This window comes from Chinchilla lanigera, unplaced genomic scaffold (genome assembly GCF_000276665.1).
Source record: "Chinchilla lanigera isolate Chin_1 unplaced genomic scaffold, ChiLan1.0 scaffold00052, whole genome shotgun sequence".
In the NCBI taxonomy this organism is placed as follows: domain Eukaryota; kingdom Metazoa; phylum Chordata; class Mammalia; order Rodentia; family Chinchillidae; genus Chinchilla; species Chinchilla lanigera.
In genome coordinates, this window is record NW_004955453.1 from 12,275,361 (window position 1) to 12,291,704 (window position 16,344).

The window sequence follows — 16,344 nt, forward strand, 5'->3', positions numbered from 1 at the left end:
TGGCTCCTGCAGCCCACCTTTCCTTCTTTCCCGTCATCTGTCACTTTCGTGGAACTGTGTGCCTGAAACTAGGTCATGGGGCTGTCAAGATGTCAGCTTCAAATTTAGTTCTCAATTCCTTGTCTTTAAACCGTTTTATACTTTGGGGATGATTTGTTCTTCTTTGTGGTTAGATGGAGCAATTTGAATGTCCTTTCTGCTGCACACGAGTTTTCCTTTGTATATACCTATACATACCTGCTTTAATAGCTTCTTATAAGCTGTTATGCATTGGTATTCATGCATTTTAGAATTCGGGATGGCTTCAAAACTTTCAGGTCTTAATGAATTTTTCAAAAGAGAAACAGGCACCTTACAAAAGGAGCAGGCAGCTAATTTTTATCACCACATTCAAAAACAGTCCAAGTAACCAAACACAGCCTACTTCATACAAATGTAATTATGGCTATGCCTCATTGAGGGAAAAGGTTTTTAAATATTAAGAATAAAACGAGCCACGGAACACTCAAATATCCTCCCCTAGGAACAAATAGAGAAGTCTGGTATGCATTAAAATACTTGAAAGCTAATGGAAGAGAAAAATGTAAGCCCTGTGTGTCTGTTTCTTTGGACCAAGACAGTGTGGTTTCTCAGTTTTCTCAAGTCTTGGCCAGTTTAGGATCTGGTGAGACTCTTTGGAGACAGGAAATGTGAGGTTGGTGCAGGGTACAGAGGAGTGAAATGGTTTGGGATGCCTTGTGCCGTACGTTGCCCTGACCTTCCCCCCGGAGAAGTCCCTTCAGACACAAGGCACCCTCACTCCTGGGAACACTTTTCTACTGCCAGAACTTCACGGCCATTGACACGGAGAAAATAGCCTCAAAATAAAGCAAAGTGGGACCAGAAGCAGAGACTTAGAGGACCCGTGGGTTTTGAAGCACAGGAAAAGAAGGAAATCAAGAGCATCCTGAGAGGTGGAGACCTCTTTCTATACTTTGGTCCCCACATACCTGCATTCATCTGTCCACCTCCAGGTACTCCATTAGCAAAAGCAGGAGTGTCCAAGGTATATGCAAGGATTTTTTTTTCCACTTCATTTAGCCAAACTACACTCTCCAATGAGAGTCACTGGGTTTAGAGTTTCCTCCGCTTCTCATCTTAATTTTATTTTCAATGCAAATAATATTACTCTTGATTTAACTCTAGGAAGGCCAGCAGATGGTCAGCTTTGACTACTTCAGAAAAAAATAATTTACTCCCATGGTCTCCCTCATGCTTCCTAGATGTAAGCAAGTGTGCGTAGGGAATGTGCTTTATCCCTGCTGGTGGAGGAGGATTTGACGAGAACTGGGAGGTGAGAGGAGCAAGGAGGGGTGGGCGAATCACAGAATCCAGGTTTGCAGGTGGTTAGCTGATTGTGCTTCTAGAAATGTGGGGAGCAGCAAGCAAATAGGCAGGTGGGAAGCTGTCAGAGTCAATATTGGGTTGCTTCGAATGTTTGCCCATGGCCATGAACTGGAGGAAAGCTCCAGCCTGCTGGCCTCCAGGAAGAGAACTGGGAACAATTTATGAACAGCAGTCACCAGCCAAATTTCTGACTTGCCAATTAGGTGAAAGGCAGTGATAACTTCATTATAAAATCCTTGAAATATGTTTCACTAGCTCTCCACCTTATTAAATTGATATACGCCTGTGACAGATTCTGGGGTATAGTATGTGGTAAATAAATATTAGCCATCATTAGTAGTGGTATGTGTTTTAGAAATCACAAAAGACCACTTATTAAGTGTATAAAATTTAATTAACTAATGAATTATTTTATTAAATTGGGAACATGTGAAGAGAATATTCATGCTACAGAGCTAATTGGGAGATAAGATATATAAAATAACATTGGCTTATAATAGAAACAGGAAAAGGAAATATTGTTGTTCATATAAAACAGTTTATTAAGAGAGAGTCATCCAATAACAATATCTTATTCTTTTTCACTAAATAAGTAGTAGTGATCCTTCAATGTCAGTGATTGAGGTACATCATTTTAAATGGCTGAAAAATCACTCTATTCAGTAATGTCACATATTTAATAAGTCAATTATTGATATATCTTTGGGCTATTTGTAGTTTTTAAAAAAATGCTATTATGAATAGTGCCGTAATAAACTTCTGGGTTGCTATATTTTTGCTCTACAACCTTGCGACAAAGCCTTTTAAAACAGTGTACCAAAAGCAAAACCATGACAAAAAGTCTATCTCTAAAAAATCACCATTGCTTAAAAAAGGGAGAGAAACCCAACCTTACAAAGAATTTTAAAAGATAAATGATACACAGAACTGTGTGCAAAAGAAGTAGGAAATATTTTGCGCTCTTAAAATACAGAGATTCTAAATTAATTAAAATATAATACTAACCTAACAGAGATACGGGGAAAGGCTTTATACAGGCAGGTGATAATCAAGTGGCCAGCAGCAAGATATTTCTTTTAGCCAAAGATAAACTTTGTATTATTATTATTGTTGTTGTTATTATTAGTATTTTATGATAATTCTTAAGGCTAGTAAAGAAATGGGGAAATGACTATTTTTAACACGTTTTACCCTCTTATCTTTCTCCAGGGTTTCCACATGATTTCATTTATCCCAATTTTTAAACCACATATACATTTCCATTACTCCTGATGATGTGTTTCCAAGCCTCTTCTCTTTTTCCTGGACTTCAGATTCATATGCGTTTGAGTTATCTCACTTGATTCTCTGACAAAGACATGAAAATTTACATAGCCAAGCAATGTGTGAATTTTCCTCCTGAGTCCAGTCCTTGCCCAGTCCTTGTTTGTCTGAGCTGTACATCTCAGCATAGAACTATTTCTGATGTTTCTCTTTGTGTCTCCCACACCAGCCTCACCAAGTGCCACCAGCCCCGTCTCCAAAGATGGTCTTCAGTCTGTGCGCTTCTCCACTCAGCAAGCCTACCCTACTCCAAGATGCTGTTCACTCCTTCCTGAATGACAGCTAGAAGGGCTGATTTTATTCCTTCAGCACACACTGGTTTTCCACTCAGCAGCCAGAATTTCATGCTTCTTCGGAGCTTGAAACCCTTCCGTGGGGCTTTATTGCTGTTTATTAAACTGAAGCACATGGTGCCTAGAGGAGCACATCACTGGCACACAATAAATATGTATCCAATCAGTTATTATTGAGGTGCTCGGTGATGTGGCCATGGAAACTGCTGAAACTTCACTTTGGGTTAGTTCTCTGGCCTGTCTTACCTCACTTCCTGCTTCCTGTTTCTGACCTCTGCCTTACTTCACTTCTTCCTCTTTCATCTTCTTCCAGGAAGATGCTAAGACTCCACCTGGGCCAGGATCTTTACACCTGCAATTCTCCTTTCCCTGGGAACCCGTTACCCACTTCTCACCAGATTTGAGATGCAATACATAGGTGCTACCTTCTCCATGAGGCCTTCTTAGGACAGGAATATCTACTCTAAGATAGGTTCACCCTGTGACTCTTTCCCAGACTACTTTGCGTTATTTTTCTCTGCATTACTCTTCAGAGTTTGTACTCACACACCTAATTGTGGAGTAATTTGGCCACAAAATCTCTAAGGCATCAACAAGGACAGCATTAGGCTCAAGATTATACTCGTCGTGATTCTTACAGTAGTTCCAACTATAACGCATAAAAGAAGGTGGAGGGTCAAAAATCATATGCCAATCATTAGCGTATTTGGAAAATGTTCTCTGAAAGCAATGATATCTGTCAACGAAGGCAAATCACGTCTAATGTGAATGTGCTTGGCACCAGGCAAGCTGTGTTCACATTGGTAGGTGTACATTTGCTCCCTGAAGCTCATCGTGCTGTCACTTCATTTTAGATGTGAGAAAAATGGGGCTCAGTGAGTGAAGAAATTGCCAGTGTCTGGGAGCTAGGTGGACCCTTCTGGAAGTCAGCAATGGCTCTGGCCTGATTTGACTGAAGATCCAGTCCAGTATCGACCACTTATCCCCGGGAGGAGAACTCACAGTGTTGGGCCCTTGACGATCCTAGCGCAGGGATTCTGACTGATCTGTCTGGCCTGAGACCCTTGCCTGGGGCTTCACCATGCTGCTGCTGCCTGAACAAACCCCTCTGTTCTGCTCTGGAGAAAGGCAAAAGATAGACTTGACAGACAAGCGCTGTCTTATCTTGACGAGGGCAGCTGCTGATACATATTAAGCAGCAGAATAAAGCTTGGCTTCCCTTTGGAGACTGCCATTTGCCCTGGAGAGCTTCCTGTGGATACAGCCTAGAAAAGAGACAGAGGCCTCGGGGATCTCCAACTGCTGCCCCACTGCTTTGATGACATCACCCACTCATGCCTTCCTGACACAGTTCTGGTGGTCTCTCCTAGAGCACCAGAATCCTGAGTATCTTCAGTGGGGTGGCTGCCAACAAGCTCCTGCTTCTCAGTAGGAGAAGATCACCAGTCATCGGTGTGTTGCATGAGAACACCCAGTACATGCAGATGCCTATTCCTGATGCACCGGTCGCCTATCTCTCTGACCTCTTTGACCCCATTGCTGACCACATCCATTCAGTGGCAATGAAAGAGGGCCACACGTTACTGCACTGTGCTGCTGGCATGAGCCGCTCAGCTGCCCCGTGTCTTGCCTACCTCATGAAGCATCAAGCCATGTCCCTGGTGGATGCCCACACATGGACCAAGTCCTGCCAGCCCATCATCCTACTCAATGATGACTTTTCAGAGCAGTTTATCCACTATGAGTTCCAGCTGTTTGGCAAGAATACCATGCACATGGTCCCTTTCCCATGGAAGCAATCCCGGGCATCTAAGAGAGGTTCACTTGGTAATTCCACTGCGAGCCTCTCTGTCAGCCTCCGCGCTGCGGTCAGCAGTGCAGATCTGTTACTGGCTCTATTCCACGATCTGAACTTGAATATTCTACTTTTGTTGATACAGGAACGAACCAGATGATGCCTTTTATAAGGGCAAGGAAAAAGAAAGGCTGCCACAGCTTCTAACCTTGAAGTCCGAATCTTTAAAGATTAAACTCACCAATGTAAGAGAAGATAAGTTTTCCACCTGTGAGGGTTATGTGCTAATGACTGCCAAAGGTGGCCAAAGGTGGGTTGAGGTGGGTGATACCCTAGATCAAGAGACCAGGGCCCAATGCTTGAAGCAGGCCCAGAATCCTGCAGCCCACACCCAGACTGACCAATGCAGAAAGGCATCTGCCACAAGCCCACCTCACTCCACATCAGCTGGAGCCTCGAGCACCATGGTGCACCCTGCGCTTCTTGGAGTAAGTGCCACCCTACTGGGTAAACGGCTTCCACCGTTCCCTGGAACCTGGGGGCCTCACGTGACCCCACATCCACCTTCATCATAGTGGCCCAATTCAAATTTTCTAGATGGGACTTAGGTAAAATATAGTATTCAAAGAAAGCATTTCACTGTATAAAATTCAGAAAAAAACGGTGTCTTTTTTTTTTTTTTTTTTTTTTTTGAGTGCTATCATACAAGACAAGGTTTTAAAAAGCCCTTGGCACTTCTCCATCCTTTGAAGAAAAGCAGTGTTAATTCCTTTCTCTGGGGCTCACGAGAACAGCAGGCCTGATGCAGGGTGTCAAGGGCTCCTCTCACGGTCATTGGCTTGGAAAGCGGGAGCTGCAGACCATGGCCTAGCTCTGTCTCCTCCTCTTTTTGCGACCTGGTGCCTCTGGGAGCCTCTGTGTCCTCATTTGTGAAGACAGAACAATTGCATAGCACAGTGCCTGGCACGCGGTGCGTGCTTAGTGCAAAGGAAGCTTTCATCTTGAAGGTATGTTCTTTGGCCCTGTTGCTCCCAGCTCAGCACAGTTACCTCATGAAGACGTGTCTCCTGTCTGTGCGCAGGCCTTTACTGTTGACAAAGTGCTTTCCTAGAAAGCCACCTGCTGTGAGGAAAAAGCGTTTACATCCTGCCTCAGAAGACACCTGGGCTTAGGAGCCTCTTTAGAGTTCTCACGTGTCTAATCCAGAGTGACGAGGGCTTCTGAGGCAAGAGCACGATTCCAGCTCTCCCCTAAATCCTTGTTCAGAATTGCTGACCATTCGAGCCAGCAGCCCACTCTGACGGATCCACGGGGAGATGCGTCACAGGGATGAATGAGAGGGTGCCACCCAGGCCCTGGAGCTCAGGTTTGTTTCAGACCCCTCAGTGCCAGGATTTGGCTCAAGACCAACTATTGTAATGCGAAGCTTCTGAGATGACATAGGAGAAAAACAAGCAAGAACAAGAGCAGTGCTTGACAGTTTCACGCTGAGCTGTGAGTCCAGAGCCCAGCAGAAGCCAGACATCCTTCCTCTCCAAACCTAGCCACACTCCACCTGCCGGGAGCACCCAGGGGCCCAGTGTAGAGGAGTCAGGAGAAGAAGGCAAATCGCTGTTCCAGGGGTGCTGGGGCTGAGCCCCCCAGCCCCCTGACAGAGATCCAGGTAGGAAGTTTCTTTGAAGACATTTAAAAAAGAAACTTTGTTGGATGTAATTTTTAAGTTTTTAAATTCTAAATTAACATGTAATTAACTGTCTTGGACGTGCAGTTCTGTGAGTTATATACATGTGTGGATTCATGTATCCACTGCCAGAGTCAGAGCAGTTCTGTCCCCTACCCAAATCCAGGCACGCTTTCCCACTGCAATCTTAGATATGTACTTATCCGTTCTCTGTCTCTATACCTCTGCCTTTTCCAGAACATCGCATAAATAGAGTCATACAGGATGTAACTTGAAAATGGCCTTCTTTCACTCAGCATACTGTCTTTGAGATACATCTGTGTTGTTTCTGTGGTATTTTGTATGATTATACCACAGGTTTTTTTTTTTTTATAGTCACTCATTAAGGAATATTTGGGTTATTTCCAATTTAGGGCGAATATGACTATGTCTATAAATTTTAAAAAGTGCCAGAGTCTGGACTCAAACCCACACTCCTGTGGTCCAGTCCATTCAGTTCCTTTGGTGTGACGCCACTGGCACAAGAGCCCTCATCTTGACCCCAGATGCTGCCGAATCTGAGCAGGCTAGTGGAGTTGTATGGAGAAGAAGGCATAGGTGTCTCTCAGAGAAAGAAGGGCCAATGTGAATTCACTCCCATTTTCTCTCCTCTCCTAGATCATAACCAGAATAGCCCTCCATCCTACCTTGCCAGTTCACTTCAATTGTACAGGCAGAATAGGACCCCAATGTGTCCCCGTGTGGACAGTAAATCACTCAGTCAGGCAGTAAACCACTCAGTAAATCATTCAGTCACCCTGGCCGTCGTTCCCCACTGTAGCAGGGGCTAGTTTGCAGGCCTCCCTTCCTTGTGCTCTTCTGCATTCACCTTCATGATTTTCTCTCTTTGTACACTGGCTCTATCACATTGGATCTCCCAGATGGCAACACATATCCACTTCCATACCATATGCTCCCCTGACCCACTTTCCAGCAAGGCCATAGCCTAGGTATGATCAGGGAGGACTGTGAGGGGTCAAAGCCTGTTGCCCTGCTCTGGCACACAAGCTGCTTGTGTTCTGACCACACACTCTACACAGGAGGGCTCCTTCGCATCCTGGCGGTCACTCCAGTCCCGATCATCTTTCATCTGGCTTCTTCCCTGGTTGACTAACCTCGAAGATGCTTCGGAAACTTCAGGGAGAGCAAGCACACTCTACCACTCCCCTCCCCGTGGGTACTGCTTTGTATCTTCAAATGAGGCTGATTTATTTTGCTCTGTCAAGCTCTTACAGGGAGGACATGTGTCCTTGTGTTCTCATGTCTGTTTCCTCTGTTCCCTGCTCAAACCCCTGCTCAGCTTTTGAAATGATAATGAGCTTCTACTTTTCTCCCCTGGTTTGCAGGTTTCTAACAGACTGAATATTTTGTCTCTCGCTTCATCATCGCAGGAAGACGAATGCCGTGTGCAGTAACTATTCGACATCATCTTGCCTGCCTCCTTGTTCCAACACAGATAGATTAGCAGACGGATGCTGGACAGCCAGGATTTATTTTTCACTGCATGCAATCAGGCGCGGGACACCATGTAGGCCATGCCTGTTTATTGCAGCTCAAGGTGAATTTCTTTCTCCTTGAAACAGTGACATCACTATTCCCTGGGAGGCAGCTCCTTGGAGAGCACTTGATGGTATTTTTCTGTAAGTGAGCTGTCTGGGGAGGCTCAGGCTCTGGTGGGATGAACCTGGCAGGGCTGGTGATGGGATTGGTTGTTGTTCTCCTACACTGTCATCTAGGGCAGGGCTGGAATGATTACATTATTCAGAGTAAGCAAAGCCCATGAAAAATTGTGCTCTGGATTCTCAAGCTTCTCTTTGAACAGAAGAGGGATGAAAGCAGTTGCATTTAAAAAGGGGAGAGTGAGAACTGCGTGTTTGTCTCCTGATCCTATCGCAGTGAACTTCATTTTATTTAGCATGCCTCCAATTGTATTCACTCATAAGCTCCGGCCTCCGCCAGAATTGCTGAGCTCTGTGGGCGGGAGGCTGGCTATATATGTAGGAACGCGTGGTTGGAAGCCAGCACAGCCGTGGTTTTTAACTAGTGCTCAGTGGAAACTGGAGGTTTGCTGGAAGGTCAGCAGAGGCGCCTGGAAAATAATTTTGGAATGCCTGATATTTTACTTTTCCAGCAATTGCAGTTTTGTGTTGCTTCTTTTATTGCTAACTGGATAGGCCGGTATAACGACCTCTTTAAGTCATAGGTTAATTAAAGTACAGAGAGCCCGGACTTTCAAAATTTAAATACAAGTTGTGAAGGAGAAACATTTCCAGGATGGATGCATGGCACTGGAAGCAATGTAGAACACTTAGTGATATTCATAGGAAAATGATCTTTCTAATGTAACCTTTGTAAACACAGGTTGACCATCTCCAATCCGAAGATCTGGAATCTGAAATGATCCATACTCCAAGGCTTTCTAAGGGCCAGCGTGATGCAACAAGTAGAAAATTTCATGTCGTGAAACTTTGTTTCATGTACAAGATTATTTTAACACATCATATATAATATTTAACACATCATATAACCTTCAGGCTATGTGTATTGGGTGTACATAGAACACAAATAAATATCTTGTTTAGATTTGTGTCCCATCCTTAAGATATTTCATTATGAATATACAAATATGGTAAAATTTAAAAATAATTGATATCTGAGGTATTTCTGGTCCAAAACTTAGTGAACAAGGGATACTCAACTTGTGCATTGAACTAATAACTGAGGGACCTAAACCGAGGCCCTTTGGTCCCTCAGATGCCCACCTTTCTGCCCCATCTCCTCAAGTGAAAGAGTCTGTGAACCAAATTTACTCCTTCCTTGTCCTGTGGCTGTCATAGACAGGTGGTAGGTGAGGCCAACCGGTACAGGCCAGGATGGGGACAGCTGAGGTGGGGATTGCTTAGGACCAGTTTCTCTATAGCTTTGCTTCTCTGCTCCATTTCTGCATCCATTCCTTGGCTTCAGAATGACCTGCTGAAATGCCTCCAGAGGCCCTGCAGGGTGTACTCAGTGAAATAAAGGCTTGGGCCCTCGTCACATTGCTATTGGCCACTCTTTTGGTCTGGACTGCAGGATGAAGGAAGGCTCTGAGTGTTCAGCCTTTAAGTAAAAATTCTCCGGAAGGGGAATCTCACTATCAAGCTTCCTTTGAGGCCCTTTCCCATAGATATGTCAGTGGTTCTTTATGACTGAAATTCAAAGAAAGCTCCAAAGTGAAGAAGAAAGTGCTTTAAATCTCTTCCACCCACGGCTTGTCTTTCCTGGTTCTATAAGTTTATTATATTATTTTTAGTATGTTTACGTAGTGCTTTGAGTTGGCCAAGCAGAATATCTGGACTTCTGATCAGAACACGTCTGTGTCCTCCATCACTGGTATCCACTGGTAGGAGGCTCAAAATAGTCCAGCAAACTCTTCGTTTTACCTGTTAAAAGAAGAGAAAAGATAGTAATGCTCTGTTCACTCCTGCCCCTAAATTCCTTCTGGGCATGGAACATAGTCATGTGGAGGTTGATTCCAAGGAGTCCTATGGACACCAAAATTTGAGAATGCTGAAGTACTTCATTTTAAAGAGAGTATTTGCATCTATTGCCCCTCTCCCTTTCTTTCTTTTCTTTTCTTTCTTTTTCTTTCTGTGCTGGGGACTTAACCCAGGGTGTCTAGCAAGACAAGTACTCTACCACTCACCTGCATCCCATCCTCTCATGTGCACTTTAAATCCCTTATAGAATGTTTATAATACCTATGGCAATGTAAATGCTTTGTACATAGCTAGTATATTTTATGCTTTAAGAAATAATGAGAAAACAGATGCAAATTTCTTTATAAACTGTGGTTTGTTAAATCTATGATATGGAATCTGTGAATTCAGAGGATCAACTGTTGGGAGGCCATTGGTATGATCACTGCAGAAATAAAATAAAATAAAATAAAATAAAATAAAATACACATAAAACAGAGGGTCATCTATAAATCCTGACTCCAGAAATAAAAAAAAAAAAAAATGGTCTTGACATGGAGCCAATACTTAGCATCTTTGGTCTGTCCCTGTGACACTAACATAATGACAATTTTGTGATCACACCCCATGCTTGCCCCAAACTGATAGCCACATAATGACCCACTTTTCCATGGCAGGGCTCAGTCCTGGTTTCGTGTACAAGCTCTGTGCAACCCACAACCACCTCCTTGGCTGTCCAGCTTTCTCCTTCATTGCTTGGGAACCTTCATCGGAGGACTGACCTCCTCATTGTGTGCCCCAGCAGCTTTGCCATAAAATGCCCAACTCTTCCTATCCACTGGGCCTGCCCATCTTGCCCAGGACAGTGCCAAGGCCCCTGCTGTGGAAGGCCCTTCTCATGCCCAAAGTGAATTCCACTCAGGCCCCTGAGATCCCTACAGCCCTTGCCATACTTTCTAACACTTAGCACAGAGAAGATTCTTCACACACTGGACACTGTGGTCCCCAATAATCACAGCACTGGGAGGCTGAGGAAGGAAGACTGCAAGTTGGAGCTCAGCCTGAGCAACCTAGAGAGACTATGTCTCAAAATAAAAATTAAAAGGGTGGGGGGCTTGGGAAGTAGCTCAATACAGAGTCCATGGGTTCCATTCCTACTACCAAAAACAGAGCACTTATTTTTTATTAATTTTTTATGTGTATAACTTTTATATTTTGAGGATCTCAAAATCTTCTGAGAGTGAGTTTTGGTATGCACCTTAGCAACTGACAATTAGTAGCTGCCTAGTTACACCTAAAAATTACTTAGGGAGTCTCCCTCTATTCCCTCAGGGTGAATTGAATACGTTTATGGCCTCTAATGGGACTATTTGATCTAGGGGCTAGGCTCTCCTGAGATTTTGTAATGTCTGACAGACACTACATACACTAAAATGTTTGTAGGAGGAGATGGTAGTACTGTGACGAAGGAGGTCATGTCATGTTTTAAAGAAAGAAAAGAAATTGCTTTGTATGGGGTTCTTATTGAGTCATAGAACCTTAGGATACATGAAAGGCGCTAAGAACTCCTGTAACAAAGAAAGCTCCATTATTTTGCCAAATAATCACTTCCCCAATTATTTGACTCTATCTTAGATACTTTCTCATGGCTGGAACAAATACATGATACCGACAATTTAGAGGCAAGCTTCATTTTGGCTCACGGTTTTAGTCCATAGTCTGCTGGTGGAAGTGGAGGAGAGCAGCTTACATCACAGAAAGCAGACAGTGCGGGAGGACCTGGGGGATTAACTCGCCATGAGCCCAGCACTCGTGTGATCCAATGACCTTCCAACCCTTGCCTCTGAGGTCATGAGGCTTTAAGGGGATGTTCTCAATGGAATCTCTCTCTCTCTCTCTTTCTCTCTCTCTCTCTCTCTCTCTCTCTCTCTCTGCTCTCTCCTGCACTGAATAAAGACTAGCTTTAGTCTCCCCAAAACCCTGAGGTTCTGTTGGACACAGTAGGAGAGAGTTTTCTTCCAGTCTGCCTTCTCTTCAGTCATCCCTCTCAGCCATGCTTTGTGTGAATTTTTACATCTGTGAAAGCAGTACGATCTCCGATGAAAGGCCTTCCCTACACAGTCAAGCATTTGTTATTTGACCTGGTTTCTTCTACTGGCAAACTCCTTCCATTTCTGCCACTCCATTTCACGTCTTTGAGTGAGTCCAAATGAGGAAAATTAATCAGTATTTCCGGTGATTTAAGTAGCCGCTAGATTTAAATCAGTAGATAGTTTCCAGTGTTTCTGCCACTAGCTACTTATGTGAGTGTTTTAGGAATTCTTTACTCTAAGGAATTTTTAAACTCATCTATTCACTAAGGTCTCAGAAATTAAGCAATGTGCCCACAAGCTGGGGGCCATGGGAGCCTGATCCAAACCTACTAGCTTCCAGGTAAGTGGGCTTTTTCATCTCCCTCTTAGGTTCTCAATCTGCTGGAATCTCCTTTCTCAATTAGTTAACTTTATTGATACATTTTAGCTCTACAGAATGATCACATCCAGCATAGGGAATTTGTGTCTATACACTATACATCTTCATGCTTTCCTTTCCCATTCCCCTTTCTTCTCATCAACCCCTCTTCTCCTCTTTATTTACAAAACCTTTGCTTCCATTTTTTCCCTCTTGTCTCATTTTCTTCTCCCTTCCTTCCTTTCCCCTTACCCTCTCTCTAGTTCCCCTTCTCATTCAAACACATTCTTCACATTTCATATCTATTATACATTTTGGTCCTTATTTACATTTTTGGTTTCTCACCCCAGAGAAACAATTCAGTATTTACACATGTGTGTTCAATTTATTTCACTTAAGAGTATGGTCTGAAGGTGCATCCATTTAACTATAAGTATCGCGAACTTATCCTTCTTTATGGCAGAGTAGTACTCCATTGTATAAGAAAACAACATATTCTTTTCCATTCATCAGCTGATGGACATTGGGGCTGTTTCCAGGATTTAGCTATTATAAACTGTGCTGCTGTAAACATGAGTGTGCATATATTCTGTGGTACGATGCTTTTAATTCTTTGAGGAAAATACCAAGAAGGGAAATAGCTGGGTCAAACGCAACCTCTAGTCCTAGTTTTCTCAGGAGCCTCCACACAGATTTCCACAGTGGAAAAGTGCACCTTCCAAAGGGGCTCTGCTCAGAAGAGTCAAGAAATGTGATGTAATTTATTTTCCTGTTGGAAGGCATGCTTTCCACCTGCTTCTCTGCTCCCCTCCAGGAGCTTTGAGGCCAGTGTCCTTTATAAAACATTACACCCAAAGCAGACCCCTGTTCTTCTGAAGTAGTATGACTTACTGCATGCACTGGGGATCCATCTGCCCTCACCTCACCCGATGCCAGAACTGCCTTTTCTGTTGATTTGAAAAAACTTTGCACTTTCAGTGTCCTGGGATATTCTTTTCACCACACCCTTACCTGCCTCCGGATCAGGACTTGGTCTTCTAGTCAGCGGTTTTGAGGCTCTCTTAGTTACTTCATCTCATTTCTTGCTACATCCCAGGGTGTTGCACACAAGAACCTGCCTGGCATTCCCTGCACCTGCTTCTGCTGCACCTGCTTACCTCTCTGACCTCTGGACAGAGGTTCCTTCCACTTCGTCACTCATCCCTTTCTGTGTGCTAAATGATGGCCCTTGGTTTAACCCTTGTCCTCCCTACAAAAATTTTCTAGAACCCATAATTCCAGCACTCTGGGAGGCTGAACCAAAAGGATCATAAATTTAAGCCCAGCCTGGGCAATTTAGTGACTTAATGAGACACTGTCTCTGAACAAAGAATTTTTAAAAAGAGCTTGGGGTGTAATTCAGTGTCAAGGTCTTGGATGCAATACCTACTGTCTCAGAAAACAAAACAAAACACATGTACTCCATCAAAAAAGAAACACAAACATACAAAACACAACTTTCTAGACCAAGTTCTGGTTCCTAGCCCTCTAGAAGGTCTGATAGCTTCTCCATTTCTCTCTAAAGGTTCATCATTTGGGGAATGTTCTTTGTAGACTCATGTGATGGTTGGTATAGATTTCCACCCCTAGTCATTATAAGGTATCTTTCTATCTCTCTCACAACTATGATTGTATAGAGAGCAGTCAGCTTGTGTGTTGGCTGACAGGTCCCAAAGCACGTACACAGACATTGGGTTGTCTGAGTCATTCCAGCCTTGCACAGGGACAGTCAGATATCAGCATCAAATGTAACTACCTTATTTTCAGATGAGGAAAATAAGCCTCGGTGAAATGAGGTTGCATAACTTGCCCAAGGTCTAGTCATAATGCCTCAAGGATATTTCCAAATCAGAAATGGTCTTCCAAGCTTTCTGTGTTTCTTGATACAGCAAAGTTTGCAGTGAGTGAAGAGAGAGAACAGAAAGTCACTAATCTTAGGGACTAACACTAATATTTATGTTTTCAGAAAGAATGGAGCAATGCTCCTTCCTAGGGGTCTGGTAGGAAAAGGATTTGCTCATTCTGGAAAAGACTTGAGTTCTGGATCTCTTTTTTGTTTTCATCGCCTCTCCTTTTCATCCCAGTTTTGTATTCTTAAGCTCCATGTTCTTTCCTTGAATACTAGGTTAATTTTGTAACTAAGAACCAAAGTTTTAAAAATTATTCATGAAGCATTGAAAATAAGGACATTTGTATGTCACATACATTATTGCATGGTCCAGTGCTGGAGAGAGCAAGGTAAGATTGGTCCAATTTCCGCTAAGACAGGATAAAATACTTTGAACACAAAGTAAACAGCTGATTGATAATATTTGGTGAAAGACAGTAAACACTACGCACTGGTATATCTCAGGGCTGGAGAAGATTCCTGAACTCAGAGAGATCGTGTTCTAGGCGCAGTGGTAACAACAAAGTACAGAATTGATGCATTTTAGGTGGTGATAAGTACTAAAGGGAAACTAGATGGTAAGATGTGGTGGAAGGCAGTGTGAGCAGCAGGATGTTAAAGAGTGTGGTCTGCAGGTTTCTCCGAAGGGGGCTTATTTGGGCAGAAGCAAGCAGCCAAGTAAAAACTAGAAACAGATTGCTCTAGGCAGGAGGACAAGAAGACCAGGACGAGGGAAGAAGCCCAGTTTGACATTTAGAAAGCAGGTCAGAATGGTTAGTGTATCACGAGGGAGGGACAAGGACCGGAAGCAGTGGGTTGGCGTAGGGGTCTGGTAGATCAAAGGAGCCACTGGAGGAATTACTCGGGGCAGGAGGGAGTGGTGTAATCTGACCTTCATTTTGGAAGCATCACACAGGCTGGTCTGTGTACAAAGGGAGGATAGGGAGGCCAAAAGAAAGCAGGGAGGTGATTCCATTATTATTCATCCAGGTGAGAAACGATTGCAGGATGCACCAAGTGTTAATGATGATAGCAAGGAAGAGACTCAAGATGTGTTTTTGAGATGGAAAAGATCCAGCAGCTTAATAGATTGAACATGGAGGTGAAGGAGAAGTGAAATCATCAGTCCTAGGTGCCGCTGAGAAATGGAAATATTCGCTAGTACTGAGGAGGTACATAAACAGCATCTGAAGTGAACCACAGTGTCACTGCTGTAACATGTCACACAGGTTTGACGTGTGCACCTCCACTGGTTAACTACACGAATAGAAATATACAGACATTTTGGATAAATAGTTTATACTTCTTTTTAAAAATAATGGTGTTTATATCATCTTGCAAATCCAAAACCAGAAATAGCACAGAGGGATATCGTTTTTAGTTTAAAAGCAGAAAATCCTTACCGAGACTGAAATAGACAACAGCCAGTATATAACGTGAATCATATACACTGAGCTGAAAGTAGAGCCCAACTGTCTGAAACGAGCGTCCTCCTCACAGCGGTTGAAGTCGTTGAATTGGTGACTGGTATGGCCTGGAATGTAAAAGGGAACACCACCTTTCTCTGGTGGCCAGACTGAATCAGAATGTCCTGATATGATTTTCTCTGAAAAAGTTTTTTGCCATAGTTTTAGCATGATACCCTAAGGACTGACGACAAGGCATTTCTTCTATAGAATGTTCTGAGGGAGGGATATTCCCCTGATCCTTGTCTAGCTGTCTAAATCAATCAGGAAGGATCCTTGGGGGAAAATGGACAAATCACTGAGCTGTGAGATTTGAAGACCTTTTTAAAAGGGACTATTTATAGAGGGATCACCATGCTGAAGAACTCAGAGACTTGCAGTGTTGGCTAAGATCTCAAAGATCTACAGGAACAAGAGTGGAAAAGAACTACCAAAGCTTAAGGAGACCAGAAACACAAAAGAAAGGACTTCTGAAAGATGCCCTAAAGGCACCACTACCTCCAGAACTGAATCTATAAGTTGCAG

The 16,344-nt window shown here is 43.4% G+C and overlaps 1 protein-coding gene and 1 long non-coding RNA gene across 3 annotated transcripts in view; both read left to right on the forward strand.

Annotated features, from left to right (window-relative positions):
- The window catches only part of LOC106149762, a 36,026-nt gene extending 25,770 nt beyond the window's left edge, over window positions 1-10,256 (forward strand). For both annotated transcript variants that reach the window (XR_001236132.1, XR_001236131.1), the window contains 3 exons: window positions 2,879-3,225; window positions 7,909-8,075; window positions 8,879-10,256. This is a non-coding gene — a long non-coding RNA (uncharacterized LOC106149762). The remainder of the gene's footprint in view (window positions 1-2,878; window positions 3,226-7,908; window positions 8,076-8,878) is intronic.
- Window positions 3,818-5,453, forward strand: LOC102012606 (dual specificity protein phosphatase 18-like). The gene has a single exon (XM_013519757.1). The coding sequence runs from the start codon at window positions 4,481-4,483 to the stop codon at window positions 4,955-4,957; it is 477 nt and encodes a 158-aa protein (XP_013375211.1). The 5' UTR covers window positions 3,818-4,480; the 3' UTR covers window positions 4,958-5,453.
- Window positions 10,257-16,344: the final 6,088 nt, after the last annotated feature.

Excerpts from the sequence above, each read along its gene's own strand:
- LOC102012606 (XM_013519757.1), top strand. The coding sequence starts at position 4,481 with ATGCAGATGCCTATTCCTGATGCACCGGTCGCCTATCTCTCTGACCTC.